At 43.4% G+C, this 21,375-nt stretch overlaps 1 protein-coding gene across 1 annotated transcript in view; it reads right to left on the bottom strand.

Moving 5' to 3' along the window:
• The window catches only part of LOC309565342 (kelch domain-containing protein 1-like), a 38,819-nt gene extending 19,341 nt beyond the window's left edge, over positions 1 to 19,478 (bottom strand). Inside the window, exons 1-7 of the mRNA XM_082270257.1 lie at positions 19,342 to 19,478; positions 11,214 to 11,399; positions 5,352 to 5,442; positions 2,136 to 2,325; positions 1,840 to 1,962; positions 1,269 to 1,456; positions 969 to 1,165 (exon numbers count right to left, since the gene is read on the bottom strand). Coding sequence (XP_082126383.1) covers positions 969 to 1,165; positions 1,269 to 1,456; positions 1,840 to 1,962; positions 2,136 to 2,325; positions 5,352 to 5,442; positions 11,214 to 11,399; positions 19,342 to 19,406 — 1,040 coding nt within the window. The 5' untranslated portion in view covers positions 19,407 to 19,478. The remainder of the gene's footprint in view (positions 1 to 968; positions 1,166 to 1,268; positions 1,457 to 1,839; positions 1,963 to 2,135; positions 2,326 to 5,351; positions 5,443 to 11,213; positions 11,400 to 19,341) is intronic.
• Positions 19,479 to 21,375: the final 1,897 nt, after the last annotated feature.

Raw genomic sequence — 21,375 nt, 5'->3', positions numbered from 1 at the left:
TACAGAAGATTTACTGCGGCAGGGCATCTCGGCTGCGCATAATCACGTAGATCTCTGTGATTATGTGCACGCGGTCTCTGCGACGCCCGCGCCTCGCTTCCGCTGTGATTAGACACAGCGGAAGCCAGACCGCAGGAGGAGTGGGCACGATCACCGCCGGCCCCCCGCGATCTTCACAGAAACTGACAGGAGAGCCGCCTTTCTATGTAAACAAAGCAGTCAGTAAGGCACCGATCTCTGTGGTTTCAGCTAAACACCGATCTCGGTGTGCCTGTCACAGAGCCCCCCTCAGTCAGTAAGCCAGTGTCATTTATACACTAACAGTGCACATTATTAATTTTACTGTATTAATGTCACTGTATTAATTTTACTGTATTGATTACTGTATTAATGTCACTGGTCCCCAAAATTTTTTTATTGGGAATGTTTTATAGCAGAAAAGTAAAAAATATTAAGTTTTTTTTATAAATGGTCACTTTTTTTGTTTATAGTGCAAAATCTAAAAACCGCAGAGGTGATCAAATACCTATAAAAGAAAGCTATTTGTGGGGAAAAAAAGGACATCAATTGTATTTGAGTACAGCGGCGCAAGACCGGGCAATTGTAAGTTAAAATAACGCAGTGCCGAATCACAAAAAATGGCCTGGTCATTAAGGGGGTAAAACCTTCCGGAGCTGAAGTGGTTAAACTTTTTCTGTTGATCAGTGGCCTTCTGTAAGCAGCAGAAACTCGCTTTTCTATTTATAAAATATATACCTAAAAAACTTTCCATCATGTAGGTGGCAGTATAACCTAGCTGTAAACCAGTCAATTAAAAGGGACAGAGGAAGGTAAAAACCTAGAGGGGTTTCTGAAGGAATGAAAGTAAAAAATAGAAAGGATTTGACCACGGAAGGCACATAGGAGACCCCTTGCTACATTTCTTGTGTCAGAACACACATGCTTAATTTGCTGCAAAAAATTCTTACCCTGAGCGAGCCAAAGGCTTTTTCCCTAAAACAATGGGCTGGTACCAAATTTCATGCTGAGGATCAAAGATGTATAAGGAGTCACTGCAGCCGTCTGGTTGTGGGTTAGGACGAGGGAATACCCCACCGTATACAAATAATTCTCCCCGAAACAGGGAACAAGAATGATAAGAGAGGGGAGGAACTTTTCCCTGGGCCTAGAGGAGAGAACAACAGTGCAATATTAATTTCAGCTTAAAAGAGCCCAAAACAGGTAAAGATGAGAGCAATAATATAAGCAAGAAACACGTGCTCACTAACCTCAACACTTCTCCATCTCCAGGCCTCTGCATCCAAGATATGAACATCATTAAACCACTTCTTATTTTTGGAACCTCCGAATACATAAATCCGGCAGCTCTCTGGATCAAAGACTGCAGTGTGACCTGTGCGTGCTTCTGGAGTAGAACCATCAGCCACTGCCTCCACTGGAAACCATGTGTTATTCTCTAAATTCATAAAAATAATTTATTAGCCAGATCAATATTCTAGCCACCTGCCTAAAACAGAAAACATCTTAAGAAGAGTTTAAAGTGACTCTAAAAAAAGAAGGAAAAAAAAGAAAACCACAAAGAAAAAAACTTCTGATGAAAAATGTTTAAAGTTGAGGTGAGAAGGTGCAAAACAACAACTGGAGAGTGCAAAATCTGGTGAGTCTCTATATAGAAACCAATCAGCTCCCAGCTTAATTGAACAAGCTGAAGTTAGAAGCCGATTGGCTACTATGCACAGCTGTGCCAGATTCTGAGTGCACCAGTTTTAGTAAATGCCCCCCACTGAATAGTAAATCACACACTTCTAGAGCAAAAAATGAATTCCAAATTATGTGTACCTGTTTTAAGCTTCCACATGGAATCCTTACAGAATTGCATGCGCGTGCCTTGTCCCCCTAGCAGTATCACAGTTTCAGAATCAGCAGGGCATAAAGTATGACCCCAACGTCCTGATGGGACACCTAAGTATATAAAAAAACAGAAGCAGTTTAGCTGAGCGAATTCTAATATGCCAGACCACAGCTTAACAACCATATTATTTCATGTTCTAGAAGGCTAAAAGCAAAATGGAGAACTCAGTTTTAGTTCTTAATTTTTAAAACCAAATGCCCTCTTTAAAAGATACCTTACATACCTGAAACGCCAATAGCTGTTTTTGCAACTGCTACTGGCTTGGGCAGTGGAGCGCTTTTGCTGTTCTTATTCTTCAGTTTTGCTGTATCACCTTTAACAAGCCCTTTGTTAGGGCAAATGTTCTCTTCTTCCTCCTTCAATCGTTTTCTTTTTCGGCTTTCTTGTTTTGGTTCATTGTTCTTATGATGTAGCTAAACCCAAGAACAAACATTAATCATACTACAGCATACCGGTCATTAAATGTGGTGGATACATTCATTTTTCCTTTTCAGGATTTCTTTCCCTTCACCTGGTGATCCTGCTAATATCACACTGTAGGAAGGTGACAACATTCACTCACTGAGATATAATATATATATATATATATATATATATATATATATATATATATATATATATATATATATATATATATATATATATATATATATATATATATTATAAGCATTGTCACATTAGGACAGGACATGTGTTAGAGCTACAGAACACCTCCCCTTCTCCATCTTAATTACATATGTAACTTAGATCACAGAGGTGAACTGGGTAGAGGAATACCAGTGCTTTAGGGAACACTGCGAAGTGGGCTGGAACTTTCAAGCCCACTGAATTCTTGGCAGGATCAACATGTGATTTTTTTGCACTTATCAGATAGCACGTTAGTTTAAATGGTGTATTTAGAGGACAAAAAAAAAAAATCATTGTCAGGGATTACCAACACTTTAACGGTAACCCAATAACCTTTAGAGCCTTACAAGACAAACTAGAGTTTGCATCAGTAATAGAGTGTAACGAAAACAGACATGTCAGTATAGCTAAACCTAGAACTGAACAGCTAGGTCTTTCGTCTATTGTTCTGAAAATGACAATTCCTTACTGTGCTGTAAAACCTCCTCACCAAGGTGCCCAACTACATTTTTCCAACGGCGATGACCTCCCGTAGTGCAGTATTTTCCTGCAGAGTTGTAACACAAGAGTAATGAGAGCACACATCCACCCTAGTGAAATACAGTGTATTAGGAGAAACACTAACAACTTCACTCCATACACTCACATTGTTCCATAGTAAAGATGAGCATGGCTGTGTCCAAGACAACCCTCCTGGATGGCCGCTGCTAGGTCCGGATAGGAAATTACCTCTGAGTGACCAGCTGACAGCCCAGGATAACCGGAAGCTGCTGATGTCAACCCCCGGCGTACCCATGCTACTACGCATACGCCTGGTCCAGACAGCGCCGTGCTCCATAGACGGGGAAACCCCAACACAGAGAAGAGCAGCAGCTGTAGCCTCCTTTGTCAAGTCACACCCACCCCTCACACACAGTGTATTATATAGAAGAAGCCCCACACCTTCCCCAGCCCCGATCCTAAAGGAACCATACCAGGAGAGGGTGGCTCATACAGATGTTGGGAGCACCATCTTCTATATAATACACTGTGTGTGAGGGGTGGGTGTGACTTGACAAAGGAGATCACGCCTCCGAAACGCATTGTCGTGGCAACCGAAACATGTCTCTGTCTATCTGCTCTCCTCTGTGTTGCGGTTTCCTGTCAGTGTGTCGCCAGCTGGATCTGGTGCATAACCAGTAGCACAGGTATGCCGGGGATCGGCATCAGCAGCTTTCGGTTATCCTAGGGCTGTCAGCTGGTCCACTCTGATGGGATCGCCTATCGAGATCTTGCAGCGGCCATCCAGAGGGGTTGTCTTAGACATGCTCATCTTTACTATGGAACGACATGTATCAAAGTGAAGTTGTTAGTGTTGCGCTTAATAAAACTATTACACTAGGGTTGATTTGTGCTCTCTTTACTGATCTCTTCCCATTTCCCTGTTGAATTATCAGAGAGCAGCAGCGCCACATTGAGTATTTTTTATCATGAGCGACTCTTTACCAGCATACCGCATAGTAAGAGATCAGTGCATTGGCGGGTTTTTCGTATGTGATCTTCCTGTAGATTTGAAAGGGGCCTTACTTTAATGGTAGAGTTATGGCTTGTCTCAGGTCGTTGGGAAGTTACTATAATTGCACATTATCACAAACAACAAAGTTTGGCGAGCTCTCCCTCACAAATCCACATCAGCCAGTACTATCTAGGCTCTGCTGTTCGGCATCTGATAGATGCCAGGAGTACACGCTACCATGAGCATGCATGGAGGGAATAGTCAAGGAAAAAATTTACTTGACTTCCTGCCTGAGAGGAGAGCGGACCGAATCATTTCCCCTGCTACCAGCGGGTCTGGAAAGCGGGGAAAACACCTCTCCCGCCTCCCATAAGGGTGATCCCGTGGTGAATCCGCCACTGGGACCACCCTTCTATTAAAGCGGACCGTCCGCCGTTTAAAAAAAAGACAGGGGTTGTGGCAGCTATCTGCTGCCATAACCCCGGTATTTAATGTCAAAGTACCGAGAGATATATATATATATATTATATATATATATATACACACACACACACACACACACAGTACAGTGGGCGGTCCGTAAGGTGTTAGTTCAGATCATAAAGATAATTAGGTAACAGTCTTAAGATATGTTAATCATTAGATGTGTTGCATAAAAATAGTTGTTAAGGGAAATTAAAAGTTGTATCAAGTTCTCAATGAGATGAGCTTCATTGATTAAAAGGAGATGCACAGCCAAAGCTTGTTTGGCTGTACATCGCCTATGGATCACAGGAGCGCAATTCGTTCTGCACTCCTGTGACCTGTTTTCAGCAGAGAGCGGGCTAAAGTCCACCCTCTGCTGACGTCATGGATGTCAGTCTAGGCACTGCGTCATCACCACTACAGAGTGGGGATCCGCAAGGTGCCTTGACCAACACCCGGCTCAGCCTCTCAGCCAGCCTCTAAGAGCCTGAGCCAGCCACTCCCTGCCCCTCAACAGCTCAGCATTCCAATGAGCATGGAGGAGGCAGAGCAGAGAGCTGCTGACTGACAGTCAGCAGCTCTCTGCTCAGGGAGCTGTCAGAACCGAGCGATCGGCGTTGTTCCATCGCTTGGTTCTCACTGCAGAGGCGCCGGGGCACAGATGCAGCACTAATGCTACATCCACCTAGGTAAGTATACATGGGCAATAACACCAAACCCCATACTTCTCTTTTAAGCTAGTGCAGAGTTGAGGATAATACAACTGCCAAGGGTCTGCCATCTTGGTGAGGTACCAGAACTAAAATCTTAGGGCCTCACTTTGACTGCAATGTGCAAATATCATATTCTTACCTGCCCTTGTATAAGGATGGTGACATGCACCCTGGAGTCCTCCAACATACATGTTAGATCTTTACATGAATCACAGTCCCAGATAAAACACCTGCAGTACAAGATATACATTTATCAAGATCAAAGCAAAAAATTGGATTTTTGTACTCCACATAAAATCCTTTTCTTTAAGTCTATTAAGGTACAAAGGAATCACCCTTGGGTTATACTACCGCCTACAGAAGAACTGGACACTGGCAAACTAAAGAAAAAAAAAAAAACGTATGCCAGCTCGGAAGAGAGTCGCTTATGTACAAATATGTCGTCACAGAGAATGATGAGAACTGACCCATAAAACCATGCTTAAATATATATATTTACGATATCTACTCATCTTTATATACTATTGGGATTTGAGCACAGGTAGATCTTATTCCTATTGCATACGCCAAGTCAAAAACCAGACCTTTACCTGTAGCTCTCCTACAACATGTGTGTCTGCCCCATATTGGCACTATATCCATTAGAACATTTGCATTTTGCAGAGCAGAGTAGAGACTGGCCAGAGAGGGACATACTTTGACACAGTTGGTCAGTTTAAACATGTATTGCAATGCATGTGAACTAAAAAACCCTGTTTTGTATAAAGTTTGCAGAGGGCTCATTAAAAAATGTTTGTGTTACCATATGGTTACACCCCTTCAGCACTTGATGGATAATATTTACAGCATATATGTAAAAGGGTTTTACAGCAGGTATATATTATTTCTATTTGCAAAGCTTAAAAGCTGGTTTAGCTGATCCACCCAGAAGGTGGAAAAAACTCCAATCTCCTTACAGATTCAATATGGAATGTGCAAAAAACACATTGGTGCTTCTATCTCCCACTGTATCCTACAACTGTTTTACACTGGTATCCAGGCTGAGGTAACTGAACCCTCGTTCAAAATAATCCATCAAAGAAACCCAGTATTACAGTGTATCCTCTGTAAACATGGGCTTTTTTCAGTAGGTATGCATGGTAACCGCCACAAAATGTCAATGCATTTTAACCAATTATGGGCTTAATCATGGAATCGTGATTAAGGCCATAATAGACTAAAACGTTTTTACCTTTTGTGGAAGGTACTGTACATACCTACTGAATAAAGCTTGTGTTTTCAGAGGATACAGTAATGCCAGCTTTCTTTGATGGAATAATTTGGAATGCCACAAAACAAGTGTCAGTAGTTAAGAGATGGTGACTCCAAGCCTGAACGAACATCAATCGAAAGAGAGGCTCCTTTTCTCAGGCAGAAGGTTCAAAGAACGATGTGCTAATTGGAAAAAGGAAAAAAAAAAAAAAATAGCCCTTGGTAGAAAAATGCCAAAGACCTTCACTCACCTAGTCCAATAACAAGCCTAAAAGGAAACTGGGTTCCCAGCATGCAAAGCTAATTGGTTAGACACTCACCCCACAGAGGTGATGACTACTTGGGAAGAACCCCTTGTGGATAAAAGGGCAAATTACCTCCAAAGTCAAAATGGCAGTTCCTGAGAATGCAGAAAGAACCAAAGTTTGATCCCATGGTGTCACAAGGGACAGGTTGGGGAAGGTAAATGGGAACTTCGTAAACAAGGTCTTAAAAGAAGGAAAGGTTAATAATCGAACCAAATGGGTCAAGAAAGGAATTAAACTTCATAGTGCCAAAAGCTGAGCTCCAGCCTAATCCTATCTGCAAAAAAGAACATCCCTGGGCTAAACTACTAATCCAAAGTTATGTTAGAGCCCACAGAGCAACAGTGAGGAACCTCAAAAGGTTGGCAAGGTAAATTCACTTAATCCTGAGCAAGAAGACCACCAGAGAATCCTCCACCTCGAATCTGCAAAGCAGACCAGGAGAAAGCATGAAAGGAGGAAGGGCCTAAATCTGGGTATACAGATTCAATGAGGTCCCCAGAGCAACTACTGCTCCCACTAAAGGATTCCTGCACCTGGAAACATACCTGGTTCACAAGCAGTTGAACTAGGACTGCAGGGGGTTCACATCTTGCAACCTTCACCTGCAACACAGGTCCTAGAAAGCACTTGGGTATAAGGACAGCTCCTCCCTGCCCAGATTTAACCAGTTAGAGAAGTCTGCCTGCCAACTGTCCACATCTGGGATAAGCTCAGCGATTAAAGTTCTGCCCAGGTCGGAATCCCAACATCATTGTCACAGCAAGATCTCCTGTTACTTCTCAATGGTGGAGGCATGACCACACCATGGCATAATTCAATTTGATTCGGAACAGGTACCTGCCTTGGTAATATCTCAGAGATGCAGAAGGAATCGCAATGCCTGGGAATTCAGGATGTAAATGGGAGAGATGAGAATTCTCTGATGAAAGGATCTTCAAGAACTTGGAATGGGAGGACCTCCCCCTGCTCCGGCCCTGGAAGACCAGCATGCCTCACTTTTGTAGCAAAGCAGTATTAACAGCATGATTATAAACATGGAGTGGTGGGACCTGTGTCCCTTAATGGACTTCAAGAAAAGGACTTTACTGGGAGTACAACAATCCTCCTATTTACTTCCTTGTTCATTGAAGGTCACAGGAAGTCTTTAACCTTCAGGACTTCAAAAAGCAGTTTGACTGAAGGGTGGGCAACACAGTAAGCAAACGCCTACAGCGCCAAGACGACAACGTAAAACTTGGGACTGCCTGCAGCTCCAAAATCCACCGAAATAACTTTATTCCCAAAGCTGGCATAAGATGGGTGAACAGAAGACCAAGTGGCAGCCTGGCAAATCTAGAAAATAGTTGCTTGATGTTGAAAGCCAAGGAACACTCACAGATCTAGGAAGCCTTGGCAGGAAAAATTTAAACCCAATCCTAGAAACCAATAGCTTGGATGGTGGCCTGCCTGAGCCACCTAGATGGTGGAACAAAAAGCTGCTGCACCCTAATGGGGAAAAGGTGTTCGATTTTCTAAAGGAAGTAGTGTCTGAAAGACTCTCACAGCCTGCACCACATCAAGACAATGGAAGAAAATTTTCTGTTGGTGGACAGGAGCCAAAAAGAGGGATAGACGAATGATGTCCTAGTTGAGGGGAAAGGCAGAACCTATCTTACGAGCAAGAAAGTAGTGCTGGAACTCAACCACTTTGTTCCTATGCAGAACTATAAAACGGCTCTTTACAAGATATGGCAGTTCTGAAATGTACCTTGCAGAGGTAATGGCTTAAAACATCTTTGAGGGTGAGAACAGAGGGATGTCTCTAATGGATTCAAAAGGCAGTTTCTGAAGCACAGAGAAATTTAGATCCTGCAAAGTCACAGGGAAAGGGTAAGAGGGAGCTACATTAAAGATCCATTGTACAAAAGTCTTAAATCAGAGAGTGATTAAAAAAAAACACAGACATGTGGCAACCCTGTTGCAAGGGTCTAAAGGCCAGAGATGACCAAAGTCGCTGTTAGTAGGGAAAGAACAGATTAAAGTTCTACATGGCTTTTTTTCAAACAGAAGCAACAGCCGTGAGATGCCTCCTTTAAGCTGTATGGTGGGACAGAAAGAACACATAGTCCAAGTTTGCGCCAACCCACCCCGTGGAGGACATCAAGACCCAGTCCCACAGCATTAACCCCTCCTACAGAAAATCCACCCGGGATGGGGAATAAAGGCACAAACAAACAAAAACAAAATCATAAATGCAAATTATAAATGGGGGCTTTTGCCCCCATTTTTCATGAGCTGAACTCAAAGATCAAAGAAATCTGAGATTCATCTGTGAAGAGAACACCTCTCCAAAGTGTCAGACGCCATTGAATGTGAGCATTTGCCCACTCAAGTCGGTTACAAAGTCAGGTCGAGACCCCGATGAGGATGACGAGCATGCAGATGAGCTTCCCTGAGACGGTTTCTGAGTTTGTGCAGTAATTCTTTGGTTATGCAAACCAATTGTTGCAGCAGCTGTCCGGGTGGCGGGTCTCAGACGATCTTGGAGGTGAAGATGCTGGATGTGGAGGTCCTGGGCTGATGTGGTTACACGTGGTCTGTGGTTGTGAGACCGGTTGGATGTACTGCCAAATTCTCTGAAACGCTTTTGGAGACGGCTTATGGTAGCGAAATGAACATTAAATTCACGGGCAACCGCTCTGGTGGACATTCCTGCCATCAGCATGCCAATTGCACGCTCCCTCAAAACTTTCGACATCTGTGGCATTGTGCTGTGTGATAAAACTTCACATTTTAGAGTGGCCTTTCATTGTGGCCAGCCTAGGGCACACCTGTGCAATAATAATGCTGTCTAATCAGCATCTTGATATGCCACACCTGTGAGGTGGATAGATTATCTCAGCAAAGGAGAAGTGCTCACAGATTTGTAAACAATATTTGAGAGAAATATGCCTTTTTTTTACATAGAAAAAGTCTAAGGCCCTTTTCGCACATAAGGGCCGTTCAGTTCATCAGTTCAGTCACATCAAAATGTATCAGTTTTTCATCCGTTTTGCACCCGTTTTTTTTACATCCACTACCAAAGCAAAAAGGGATGAAAAACGGACTGTTTGTCCGTTTACATCCGTTTTTTGTCCGATGCGTTTTTTTTTTTGACGGAAGCGGATGAAAACAGATGTTAACGGATGATCATCCGTTGTCATTCGTTTTTACATAGAGATGCATTGATGTCCATTTTTCATCCATCAACGGATGGATGAAAAACGGACAAAGGGAATGTATGTGTGAAAGGGGCCTTAGGTCTTTGAGTTCAGCTCATGAAAAATGGGGGCAAAAACAAAAGTGTTGCGTTTATAATTTTGTTCAGTGTAGAAGCAAAAATATTCAATGTAGAAAAATAATAAAATTATTTGGTGTAGATTTATAACAAGACAAATTTGAAATATATCCCAGTATACCTCTGCAGAGCTTCCAATGCATTCAATCAGCATATGGGTTATATAGAAATGATTGCGGCTGCCTTTGAACCAACCAGGGAAAAGTATAAACTGCAGCCAGACAATGGAGTTAATTTTAGTAAAGGCAAACATACATTGATTTAGTAAAGGCAAGCCTTTTGGTAAGGCAAATATACTGTGCACTGCAAGTGCAGTTGCTCCAGATCAGAGGGGAAGCTCTGCTGATTTCTATCATCCAATCATATCCAAGCAAAAATGCTGTTTTTTTTATTTTCTTTGCATAATTCCTCAGATCTAACTGCACTTGCAAGTGCACAGACAATTTTCCTTTAGTAAACCAACGCCAGTGTCATTGATGGTAATTTAATTCAGGTCCCCAGCTCTGCAAGCAAAGCAGCATAAAAACGGAGATACTATGCTGCTCATTTTTACAAAAAGAGTATTGAAGGATGTCAAAATCATAAAACGCAAACACTTATGCTATTTAAATGATCTCAGAGAAGATTATGGTGGTATATAATTTTGTAGTCTAACGGCTACTGTATGACTCCATAAACAGCTCTTCCACAATGGTAAATGCCAAAACCTTTAGAACTATCCCAGCTTAGTTTGCATATACTTGTGTATGTATAGGTGAACGATTTTGACAGTAAATATAGCAAAAAAACTAAATAAAACTGCAGTACACGATTTCAAAATAAAAAAAGGAAAAAAAAAAAAAAAAAAAACACACGCTAATTTACCAATAACCATTTTCCACAAATAACAAACTGCACCATTTTATATTTACTACAGCCTATCTCTAGGTCTGAAAAGCAGATAACAGTCTGAAGAGGTAGAAAACAAAACATGCTAAAATAAAATTCTGCTTTTCTATCTAAAAATCTTTTTTGCTTCTCTTCCTGCATTAACATATTTTCACACAATTCTTGTAATAAATGCTAATCTGATACAGGACATTACAAAAAACAAACACTGAAAACATTTAAATGGTGTACAACTTACCTAGATTCACGGGACAGTGTTCCCAAGCTGATCTTTTTACCTCCAGGTACTTTCAGCTGGACCTCAAATTTACTATCAGGGGACAATCCAGACCAATCCCCAACACTGAAAAGCAAGAGCTGGGAAGAAATAGATGGCAACACTGGTGCAGAAAGCTGGAAAGATTCTTGAGAATCAGATGGCAGTCTGAAGAGATAGAAAGATAAAAACAGAATAAAACAAAAAACGCATTCTTATTTATTTTTTTACCCAATAGGGCAGTGATGGTGAACCTTGGCACCCCAGATGTTTTGGAACTATATTTCCCATGATGCTCATGCACACTGCAATGTAGTTGAACATCATGGGAAATGTAGTTCCAAAATATCTGGGGTGCCAAGGTTTGCCATCACTGCAATAGGGCATGCTTGTTATAGTCTAATGCAGTGGTCCTCAACTCTGGTCCTCGGGGCCCACTAACAGGCCAGATTTTAAGTATTACCTTGGGGAGATGCAGACTAGAATACTGCAATCACTGAGCAGCAAATGAGATCACCTGTGATGTAATTTAGTTATCTTGCAAACCTGGCCTGTTAGTGGGCCCCCGAGGACCGGAGTTGAGGACCACTGGTCTAATGGACACAGTAATTGCATTAACTGATCAGTAGGCTTGACTGTTTTCTAGCAAACAAGAGTAATGAATCCCTATGTCCTGGCACTCATGTCTGGGGTGAGGTGGTACCATTTAGCTTGGCCTTCTCAATGCCTTCATAGTCCTCCTCTTTGGTGCTCTGGAAGACTCATGCATTTTTCCAAGGCCTTTCCTCTTAGCCCAGGTGTGAGCTATCATGGCCTTTGCTCCTTGTACTGATGCGGCAGAAAGAGCTTCTGGTGCCAACAAGGAGGGCATGTAGGTGTATGGTTGGCCACCCAGAACATCACATCATATCATATCCGCATCCTGTGGTGGTTAAGACCGCTCCTTCTCTAGAACAGTGGTCCTCAGGGGCCACTAACAGACCAGGTTTGCAAGATAACTGAAATACATCCCAGGTGATATAATTTGCTGCTCAGTGATTGCAGTATTCTAGTCTACATCTCCCCAAGGTAATACTTAAAATCTGGCCTGTTAGTGGGCCCTGAAGACCGGAGTTGAGGACCACTGCTTTAGAGTGTCATGTGTGATGCCAAAACAGGCACTTGCTTTGCCCGATCATGCTTATCCAGGTCATAGACCCGCTGCTTTTTCATCTAGCCTGAAGTCTCTGACCTTGTCTTGCCTTTGCTTCACGTAACTGGTCACTCTCTCTGCCATTGTGACCCAAATAAAGATGAAAAGGAAATCAACCAGCAGGCTGGCAAATTATCACACAAACTAAAAGTTCCCCAATCAGGATACATGTAGCAACTGAAAAACTATGCAGACACTTGTATCCTTCTGCATCCACCAGACAACAAGAGATCATGCCCACAGTGACTTGATAACTAGAGCAAGCTCCTTGTTTGGTGGAGAAGGGAAGCGGAAAGAGCTTCCCATTTGGAGGTAGAACAAGGCCATGAAACAATTATTACGACTTGCATTACTGCCAATACTGTTGAGTGGGATTTTACAAAAATATTACTGACTCTATACAGACAGGCAGATGTAAATCTCGTCTACAATCTGGTGCACTCTAATAGTTGTGTAGTGTTGGTTAAGTCCCACAAATTTCTGAGATTCTCCAAGCTATCTCATGACCACAACCTCCCCAAGAACACACTGATCAACCATTGGCTGTGCTGTTCAGATGATCGTGAGACCGTCTTTTGTCGGACAGGCAACTGTACCCACTGTGCAAATGTCAGCTGGTCCCTTTCTGAACCGGCTGATATTCGGATCCTGTGTACCCAGCAATACAGTCACCCTTCTCACACGCACCAAACAGATAATTTGGTGAACAGAAAAATGAAAGTTACACCCAAGCTAGAGCTGCACGATTCTGGCTAAAATGAGAATCACGATTTTTTTGCTTAGAATAAAGATCACGATTCTCGGCGCAACATCATCTTTTACATTATATAAACTGCGTTTGAAAGACTTCTGCACAAATACCGTGTGACATAAAAGATTGCAATGATCGCCATTTTATTCTCTAGAGTCTGCTACAAATATATATATATATACACAGTGGGTACGGAAAGTATTCAGACCCCCTACATTTTTCACTCTTTGTTATATTGCAGCCATTTGCTAAAATCATTTAAGTTCATTCTTCTTCCTCATGAATGTACACATAGCACCCCATACTGACAGAAAAACACAGAATTGTTGACATTGTTGCAGATTTATTAAAAAAGAAAAACTGAAATATCACATGGTCCTAAGTATTCAGACCCTTTGCTCAGTATTTAGTAGAAGCCCCCTTTTGATCTAATACAGCCAGGAGTCTTTTTGGGAAAGATGCAACAAGTCTTTCACACCTGGATTTGGGGATCCTCTGCCATTCCTCCTTGCAGATCCTCTCCAGTTCTGTCAGGTTGGATGGTAAACGTTGGTGGACAGCCATTTTTAGGTCTCTCCAGAGATGCTCAATTGGGTTTAAGTCAGGGCTCTGGCTGGGCCATTCAAGAACAGTCACGGAGTTGTTGTGAAGCCACTCCTTCGTTATTTTAGCTGTGTGCTTAGGGTCATTGTCTTGTTGGAAGGTAAACCTTCGGCCCAGTCTGAGGTCCAGAGCACTCTGGAGAGAGTTTTTGTCCAGAATATCCCTGTACTTGGCCGCATTCATCTTTCCCTCGATTGCAACCAGTCGTCCTGTCCCTGCAGCTGAAAAACACCCCCACAGCATGATGCTGCCACCACCATGCTTCACTGTTGGGACTGTATTGGACAGGTGATTTGTATATACAATGTTTGGAGGTTCTAAGTAATTTTCTAGCAAAAAATACTTTAAGAGGTTAAGTCCCGGTTCACACTAGGGCGACCTGTGAGGCGACCTGGTCGCCTCAGGTCGCCTCCCATAGGGAAGCTTCGGACCCGTTCTAATAGGAGCGACACAAGTCGCTCCGACTTAGAAAAAGGGTCCGGAGCTTCTTTGGGGCGACCAGGAGGCGACCGCCATAGACTTCAATGTTATGAAGTCCGTGGCGGCCGCTCCGAGGTCGCGGCGCGCTGCTCGCACCGCGACCTTCCAGGTCGCGTCGCCCGTATGTGAACAGGGCCTTAACTGCTCTCCCTTACAGCCGGAAGTTCATTCCGTTGATCTAAAGAACGAAAAGATACATTGTAAAGCATTTTGTTTATACTTATCTAGCAGCTTTAACAATGTTGATAAACATTTGCCAAGACTTTTTTTTTTTTTTTTTACAGCTGTGAGTGAGCAGAAAACGGCTCAGTAAGAATCGAGGACATGCAGTTTAAGATCGTCAGGGGGGGAGAATCGAGATCGCGATTTTTTAACGATTAATTGTGCAGCTCTAACCCAAGCACATAAAATCCTCCGCCCAAATTTTTTTTATTTTTTTTTTAGGCCTACCACATACAAATGTAAACGCGCGCATTGGGCACCTACGCATGAAAACATCGATTGCGATACACATCGCACACAAACTGGCTCCTAACTATTTTAGCTTGCTCCTAGATTCAAAGCAAATTTGTCAGGCCCTGCTCTAGAGAGTGTGCACATGAGGGGGGTGATGTGGGAGGATGTATGGGTATGTCCACCAGCATCGGCACTGCTCCCATCCTACAGTTTATGTACTATGGCCGTACAGGAAGCAGGTAAAACCAAGACAGCAATGGCAGTGAATATATTTCCAAACTGACTTAAGTGTTTGTGTACACCAGCAACATTGGACTATGATGCCTAATGCAAGGAGAAGGCTAACCAGATAATTTTATATTGTTTTAGTTCGTGCGCTGAGTTAAGGTGTGCTGGGAATGAAAATAGGACATGTTGCATTTTTACAAGTGTGTTACACATAGAATTATTATACAAGAAAAATAAAAAAAAATAAAATAACTGCAATGGGTGTAGGGGCTCGTTTACAAGGATGCGTGAGGCCATGCAGATAGGCATACTTCTTTGGCAGGTACCTTTGGTCGCTCATCATGTACAAGTGAATGATAGGCTGACAGCAGCCGCACCTATCCACATGTACTTCCAAATAGTGTGATAGGGACAGATGAGTTACCTGGAATACCAACTGTCTGCATTCAGGGCCACTCATCTGTAATCACACCATGTGTGCGATGACATGCATCTGCTGTCAGCCTGTCATTCATCCACTTCCTGCAAGAGAAATCACAGGTGTGTGCAACCAGCTGCAGCCACTCAGCCTGTACAAAGCAATGACAGAATGCATCCAGGACTGGTTATCTTTTCCTAACCACAGGTATTGGATGTCTGCGGTCTTGGATAGCAGTTTTACCCCTACAGGGTGGCACCTGTGCGCCAGATCACACATACATATATATATACACACACACACACACACACATACATACATACATACATACACACACACACATAATACAGCAAAACCTTGGTTTAAGAGTAACATGGTTTTCAATAATTTTTTTATTTTTTTTTTCAATGTTGCTTTGATTTGCGATCGCTGTCTTGATATACGAGCAATATAAGAGCAGTAGTTTAAATGTTAAAAAAAAAAGAATTACACTCACACTATACGCTGGTGTATCTGTACTGTACAGTAAAGCAAGAAAACAACAAGAGAAGGGCGCACCGACCTTGTGCATTACCACTTAAAAGTTTATTAAAATCAAAGAAGGGTAGCGTACAATATACTCACAAACGTAGCATATGAACAAGCATATAGGAAATGGGCACCGCTCGCTTCCAGGACACTTCTCTACTGCTGGATAGCGTGATGGCGTCCTCAAAACCTGATGTGGCTTACGCGTTTCGAGGGAGGACCCTCTACGCTACCCTTCTTTGATTTTAATAAACTTTTAAGTGGTAATGCTCAAGGTCGGTGCGCCCTTCTCTTGTTGTTTTCTTGTAGTGCCTTTTGGATACCCTTGGTCCTGAGGGGGGCAGCAAGACCACTTCATTTGTGTCATAAAACCGCCTAGAAGATTCACCTTCTTGCATACCACTCGAGCGCAGGAGAGATATTGTTGTTTTCTGTACAGTAAAGCCGCTGGTGTACAGTTTACAGTTCTGTATGTGGCCAGAGGTCTGGGAGCGCTGGTGGCTCCCAGCACTTTCTGCAGAACTCGGAGACAGTCCCAGCTGGGTGAGCGGATTGAACCCACGTTCGGAGCACACGGAAGTGAAGTCAACAATTCCAGAGTGTCTGAGTTCCGCAGGAAGCGCTGGGAGCCACCAGCCGCCCCCCCCCCCCGTATACAGTACATATACACCAGCGGCTTTACTGTACATATACACCAGCGGCTTTACTGTACAGTACATATACACCAGCGGCTTTACTGTACATATACACCAGCGGCTTTACTGTACATATACACCAGCGGCTTTACTGTACATATACACCAGCGGCTTTACTGTACAGTACATATACACCAGCGGCTTTACTGTACATATACACCAGCGGCTTTACTGTACATATACACCAGCGGCTTTACTGTACAGTACATATACACCAGCGGCTTTACTGTACATATACACCAGCGGCTTTACTGTACAGTACATATACACCAGCGGCTTTACTGTACAGTACATATACACCAGCGGCTTTGGAACTGCACCAGATTTCTTCACATTCTGAGTTTACTGTAATTTTTTTTTTTTTTTTATACAAAAGGAACAGTGGATTGGGAGCCTGGTCATCATGGTACATGGAGGGGGGCTGCAAAGTGCAGGTTAATTTGTTTTGTTTTTACAGTACACTATACTGTATTTTGTATTGCTTTAATAGTTTTTATATGAATGAATAGTTGTGGAACGAATCATCTGAGCTTCCATTATTTCTTATGGGGAAATTAGCTTTGATATACAAGCATGTTTCCGGAACGAATTGTGGATGCAAACGAAGGTAATACTGTACGTGATCGGACCCTTCTGGGTAGGGGGTGCGAATGCGCACTGCTGGGGGCTCGCTTCTGCTATGATTACACACAGCAGAAGCTGATTGGCGGGTGCGTGGTACCCAATGCCCTACAGCACCAATAGTTAGGCAGAACGGCTATCTGCCTATATAAACAAGATAGATCGCCGTTCTGACAGGAGGGAATGGATGGAATTTGTGTCCCAAAGCAGGGAATAAATTCCATGTCTTCCCCCAGTAAAAGCATCTCACACAGTATAGTAAAACACTGGCTAGGCACACAGTTAACCCTTTGCTCGACCTTAATGTTAACCCCTTCCCAGCCAGTGTCTTTAATAAAGTGACAGTGCATATTTTTAGCATCACTGGTCCCCCAGAAGTGTCAGTTACTGTCAGAATGTCCACCGCAACATCGCAGTCCCAATATAAGTCGATAATCGCCACCATTACTAGTCAAAAAAATAAATAAAACTACCCTGGTGTTTTTAGACACTATAACTTTTGTGCAAACCAGTCAATATACATTAGGATTTTTTATTTTTAACAAAATTTTGTAGCAGGATACATATTGGCCTAAAGCCCCTTTCACACAGGACAAATCCATTTTGATGGACTCCGCTGCTCCCCGCTGAGCAGGCAGATGCTCCCCGCTGAGCAGGCGGATGACAGGTCCGTCTCCATTCATTGTGCAGAGATAGACCTGTCAGACCTCTATGGGGAGACATCCTGTGTTTTCATCCGATCCGACCCGCTGGCCGGATGGCTAATTTATCGCTATACGTCCATTTTCAGCGGATTTTGTCGGATTGGATGTCAGCGGACACAAGTCCGCCTCCCCAGAGAGGACAATGGTTGACCGGATTGGGTCCGCCTGAAAAACAGACAGGTTGACCCAATAGGTCCGATGGTGTGAAAGGGGACTAAAGTGATGAAGGCATTTTTTTTTCAATATTTTTATTGGATGTTTTATAGCAGAAAGTAAAAAATATTGTTTTGTTTTTAATTATTGGTCTTTTTTTTGTTTATAGTGCAAAAAAAAAAACAGAGGTGATCAAATTCCTCCAAAAAAAAAAAAAAAAAAGCCCTATTATTGGGAAAAAAGGACATTTAGTGCCGGTTCCCATTAGTGCGATCACAGAGATCGAATTTGATTTGGGAGCACACTGCGCCTAAATTACATGCGATGTCTGTGTGGTGTAAATTTCAGCCATACAGTTTGTATGGCTGAATTCGCACTGCAATCGCACTAAACACGCACCTGACTCTTTTTCTATCTGCAGCAGAATCGGATCGCATGGTGGTTCACACTAGTGTGATCAGATTCTGTGCAAACTCTTAGATCGCACTGCGATATGCGATCGCAACTGGGGGTGTCGTTAACTTTTAATTGACACCCCCTGCATATCACATATGGCAGTGTGAACTGCCAGGGGTGCGGATGCGATGCGGGAACACGCTGCATATTCGCAGCATTCCCGCATCGCAGAAGTGTGAACCGGGACTTATTTGGGTATATCATCGCACGACTGCGCAATTAAGTAACGAAGTGCGATATGACAAAAGATGGCCTAGTGATGAGGGGGGGGGGGGTAAATCTTCCAGAGGTCAAGTGGTAATGATTGGCTGTCTGCAATGAACGCTTCTTGGTGTGATAGCTCAGGCGGGTGCGAACATGGTGACGGCGAACCTTGGCACCCCAGATGTGTTGGAACTACATTTCCCATGGGGCTCTTGCACTCTGTAGTGCAGCTGAGCATTCTGGGAAATGTAGTTCCAAAACATCTGGGGTGCCAAGGTTCGCTGACCCTTTTTGAACTGGTGCATGGTATGATTCTGCTAAAGAGCGGTCAGAAAGGCGCATGATTTTGCATTCATATGCCAGTCGCAGAGATGCAAACCGAGCCTAATCTATGCAGTGTACAGCCCCATGATTGTGTGAATGAGCCCCAAACTGCACAACAAGCATGTGCCCATTACGGTAACACTGATCCATGGTGCAGCCATGTCCTAATAAGAATGATTCATGATACTGAGCCATCACCTGCTCCCCTCCTGACGTCACAAGACGAATAATTCCCCCACACAGGTGCTATGAATATTTGGCTCCTCCCCCCTCCCGGGAACAATTATGTCTTATTACCGGTGCAGCCTCACGGGGGGGTCGCAGGTATTACACAGCACGTAGAACTCCGGCAATCCCTCCATGTCTTCCGTATAGTTCCGCCTCTCCGTGCAGCAAACAGCTTCCCGCCAGATTACATACTGTCCAACACCCAAAACACCCGCCACACGCAGACCACGCCCACATGGTTTAATTATTTTCATGTCTCCGCCCAGCTGCCCTATCAGCACCCGCAGAGCTCCCTCTTAGGCACGCCTCTTGTTTGTAATGTGGGGAATGGAGAGCGGTGGTTGGCTGTCCGCTTTGTCAGCTGATCGCTGTGTGATTTCCTGACAGTGAAATGGAAGAGGACGGAGTCTGTGTGTTGGCTGTCAGAGGGATGGGAATGGTGCAAATCGGAATCACGGCGGACTTCTCCCTCCCTATCCCTTCCGCCCTGGTTCAAATTAATGTTACTTTAAAATTGTGCTACTTGAAGTAGCGCGATTTCAAAGTAGCTTGTCAGTGCAATTTCAGCTGCTACTCCATGCACAGATGTCAGAGCCCTCGTTCACACAGAGGCCTCTTTCACACTTGTGTGACTTGTCTTGGGACTGCAAAGTTGCATGACAAATCGCACCCCATGATTTCCAATGACTACCATTCATATCTGTGGGACTTAAAGTCACAGTGATTTTCAAAGTAGTCCCTGCACTACTTTGGTCTGACTTTGATGCGATTTGAGGTCCAAAGACCTCAAGATTACCCGGGCATTGCTTCAAGTCAAAGTTGCACGACTTTCAGGTCGTACAAGTGTGAAAGGGGCCCAAGTCGCACCCGGAATCGGCAAAAGCCCCCCTTCACATCAGGGTGATTTGACATGTCAAATCGCAGCCTATTGCCGGCATTGTCAGCGTCGCACCGATTTCCTAAAGTCATTTCTGCACTACTTTTGGCAAATTTAGGAGCGATTTCAACAGACATCTGTGCATGATCCCCACACAGATGTTTTTCAAATCGCCCCGAACTTACAATGAATTGCAGGTTTAAAATTCTGCGAGCTCAGCTGAACTCGCACAATTTCAAACCCACCTCTAATGTGAATGAAGGCAAAGTAGTGCAGGAACTACTTTTGCAAATCGGTGCGGCTTCACAATGTCGGCGTCGCACCGATTTTAACGGGACCATTGCCAGCAATAAGCTGCGACTTGTCATGCGACTTGGCCTGTCAAATCACATGACAATTCGCTCCTATGTGAGGCTTTAATACAATTATCACCAGCATGCAGCTCTGTGTGCTCACCTGATATCATCTAACATTCATTTTGTTTTTTTATTGCTAATTTTTTTGTGCAGCTTTCACTGAAGGTACAAATAAGGCCCCTTTCACACTTGTGCGACCTAAAAGTCAAATGATTTTGCCGCAATTTTTTGACGCAATTTCAACTAGACTTGAAGCAATGCCTGTGTAATCTTGAAGTCTATGGACCTCAAAACGGCATCAAAGTCGGAACAGAGTTGTGCAGGGACTACTTTGAAGTCGCACAGATATGAACGGTGCTCACTGAAAATCATGGAGTACGACTTGTCATGCGACTTTGTAGTCCCAAGTCGCACAAGTGTGAAAGGGGCCTTAAGGCAAAACTTTTTTATTTATTTTGGATAGACGGGAGATGGGTTAGAACACCGTCAGTTTTTAAGGGCAGCCGGTAAAAATCGATGAATGGCTGCACAGTCTGGAAGGATGCCAAAATCTTTATTGTAGTGATCAACAAAAAAAAGGATATACAGCACAGCGAGCACCAGGAGATAAAAATGTTAACGCGTTTCACACAGATAGCCGCTTAATCATAACACCAGCACTTAATCATATGGTGAAGCACTGTTATCCGTGTGAAACGCGTTAACATTTTCATCTCCTGGTGCTCGCTGTGCTATATATGCTTTTATTTGTTGATCACTACAATAAAGATTTTGGCATCCTTCCAGAGTGTGCAGCCATTCATCCATTTTTACCTGTTGATCTCAGGGGTGAGCTGGGCGGGCTCCTCCGCTTTGGAAGCAACACTAGAC

This window comes from Pelophylax lessonae (genome assembly GCF_965119305.1).
Source record: "Pelophylax lessonae genome assembly, chromosome: 10".
NCBI lineage: Eukaryota > Metazoa > Chordata > Amphibia > Anura > Ranidae > Pelophylax > Pelophylax lessonae.
This window is presented reverse-complemented; position numbering and strand designations above follow the sequence as displayed.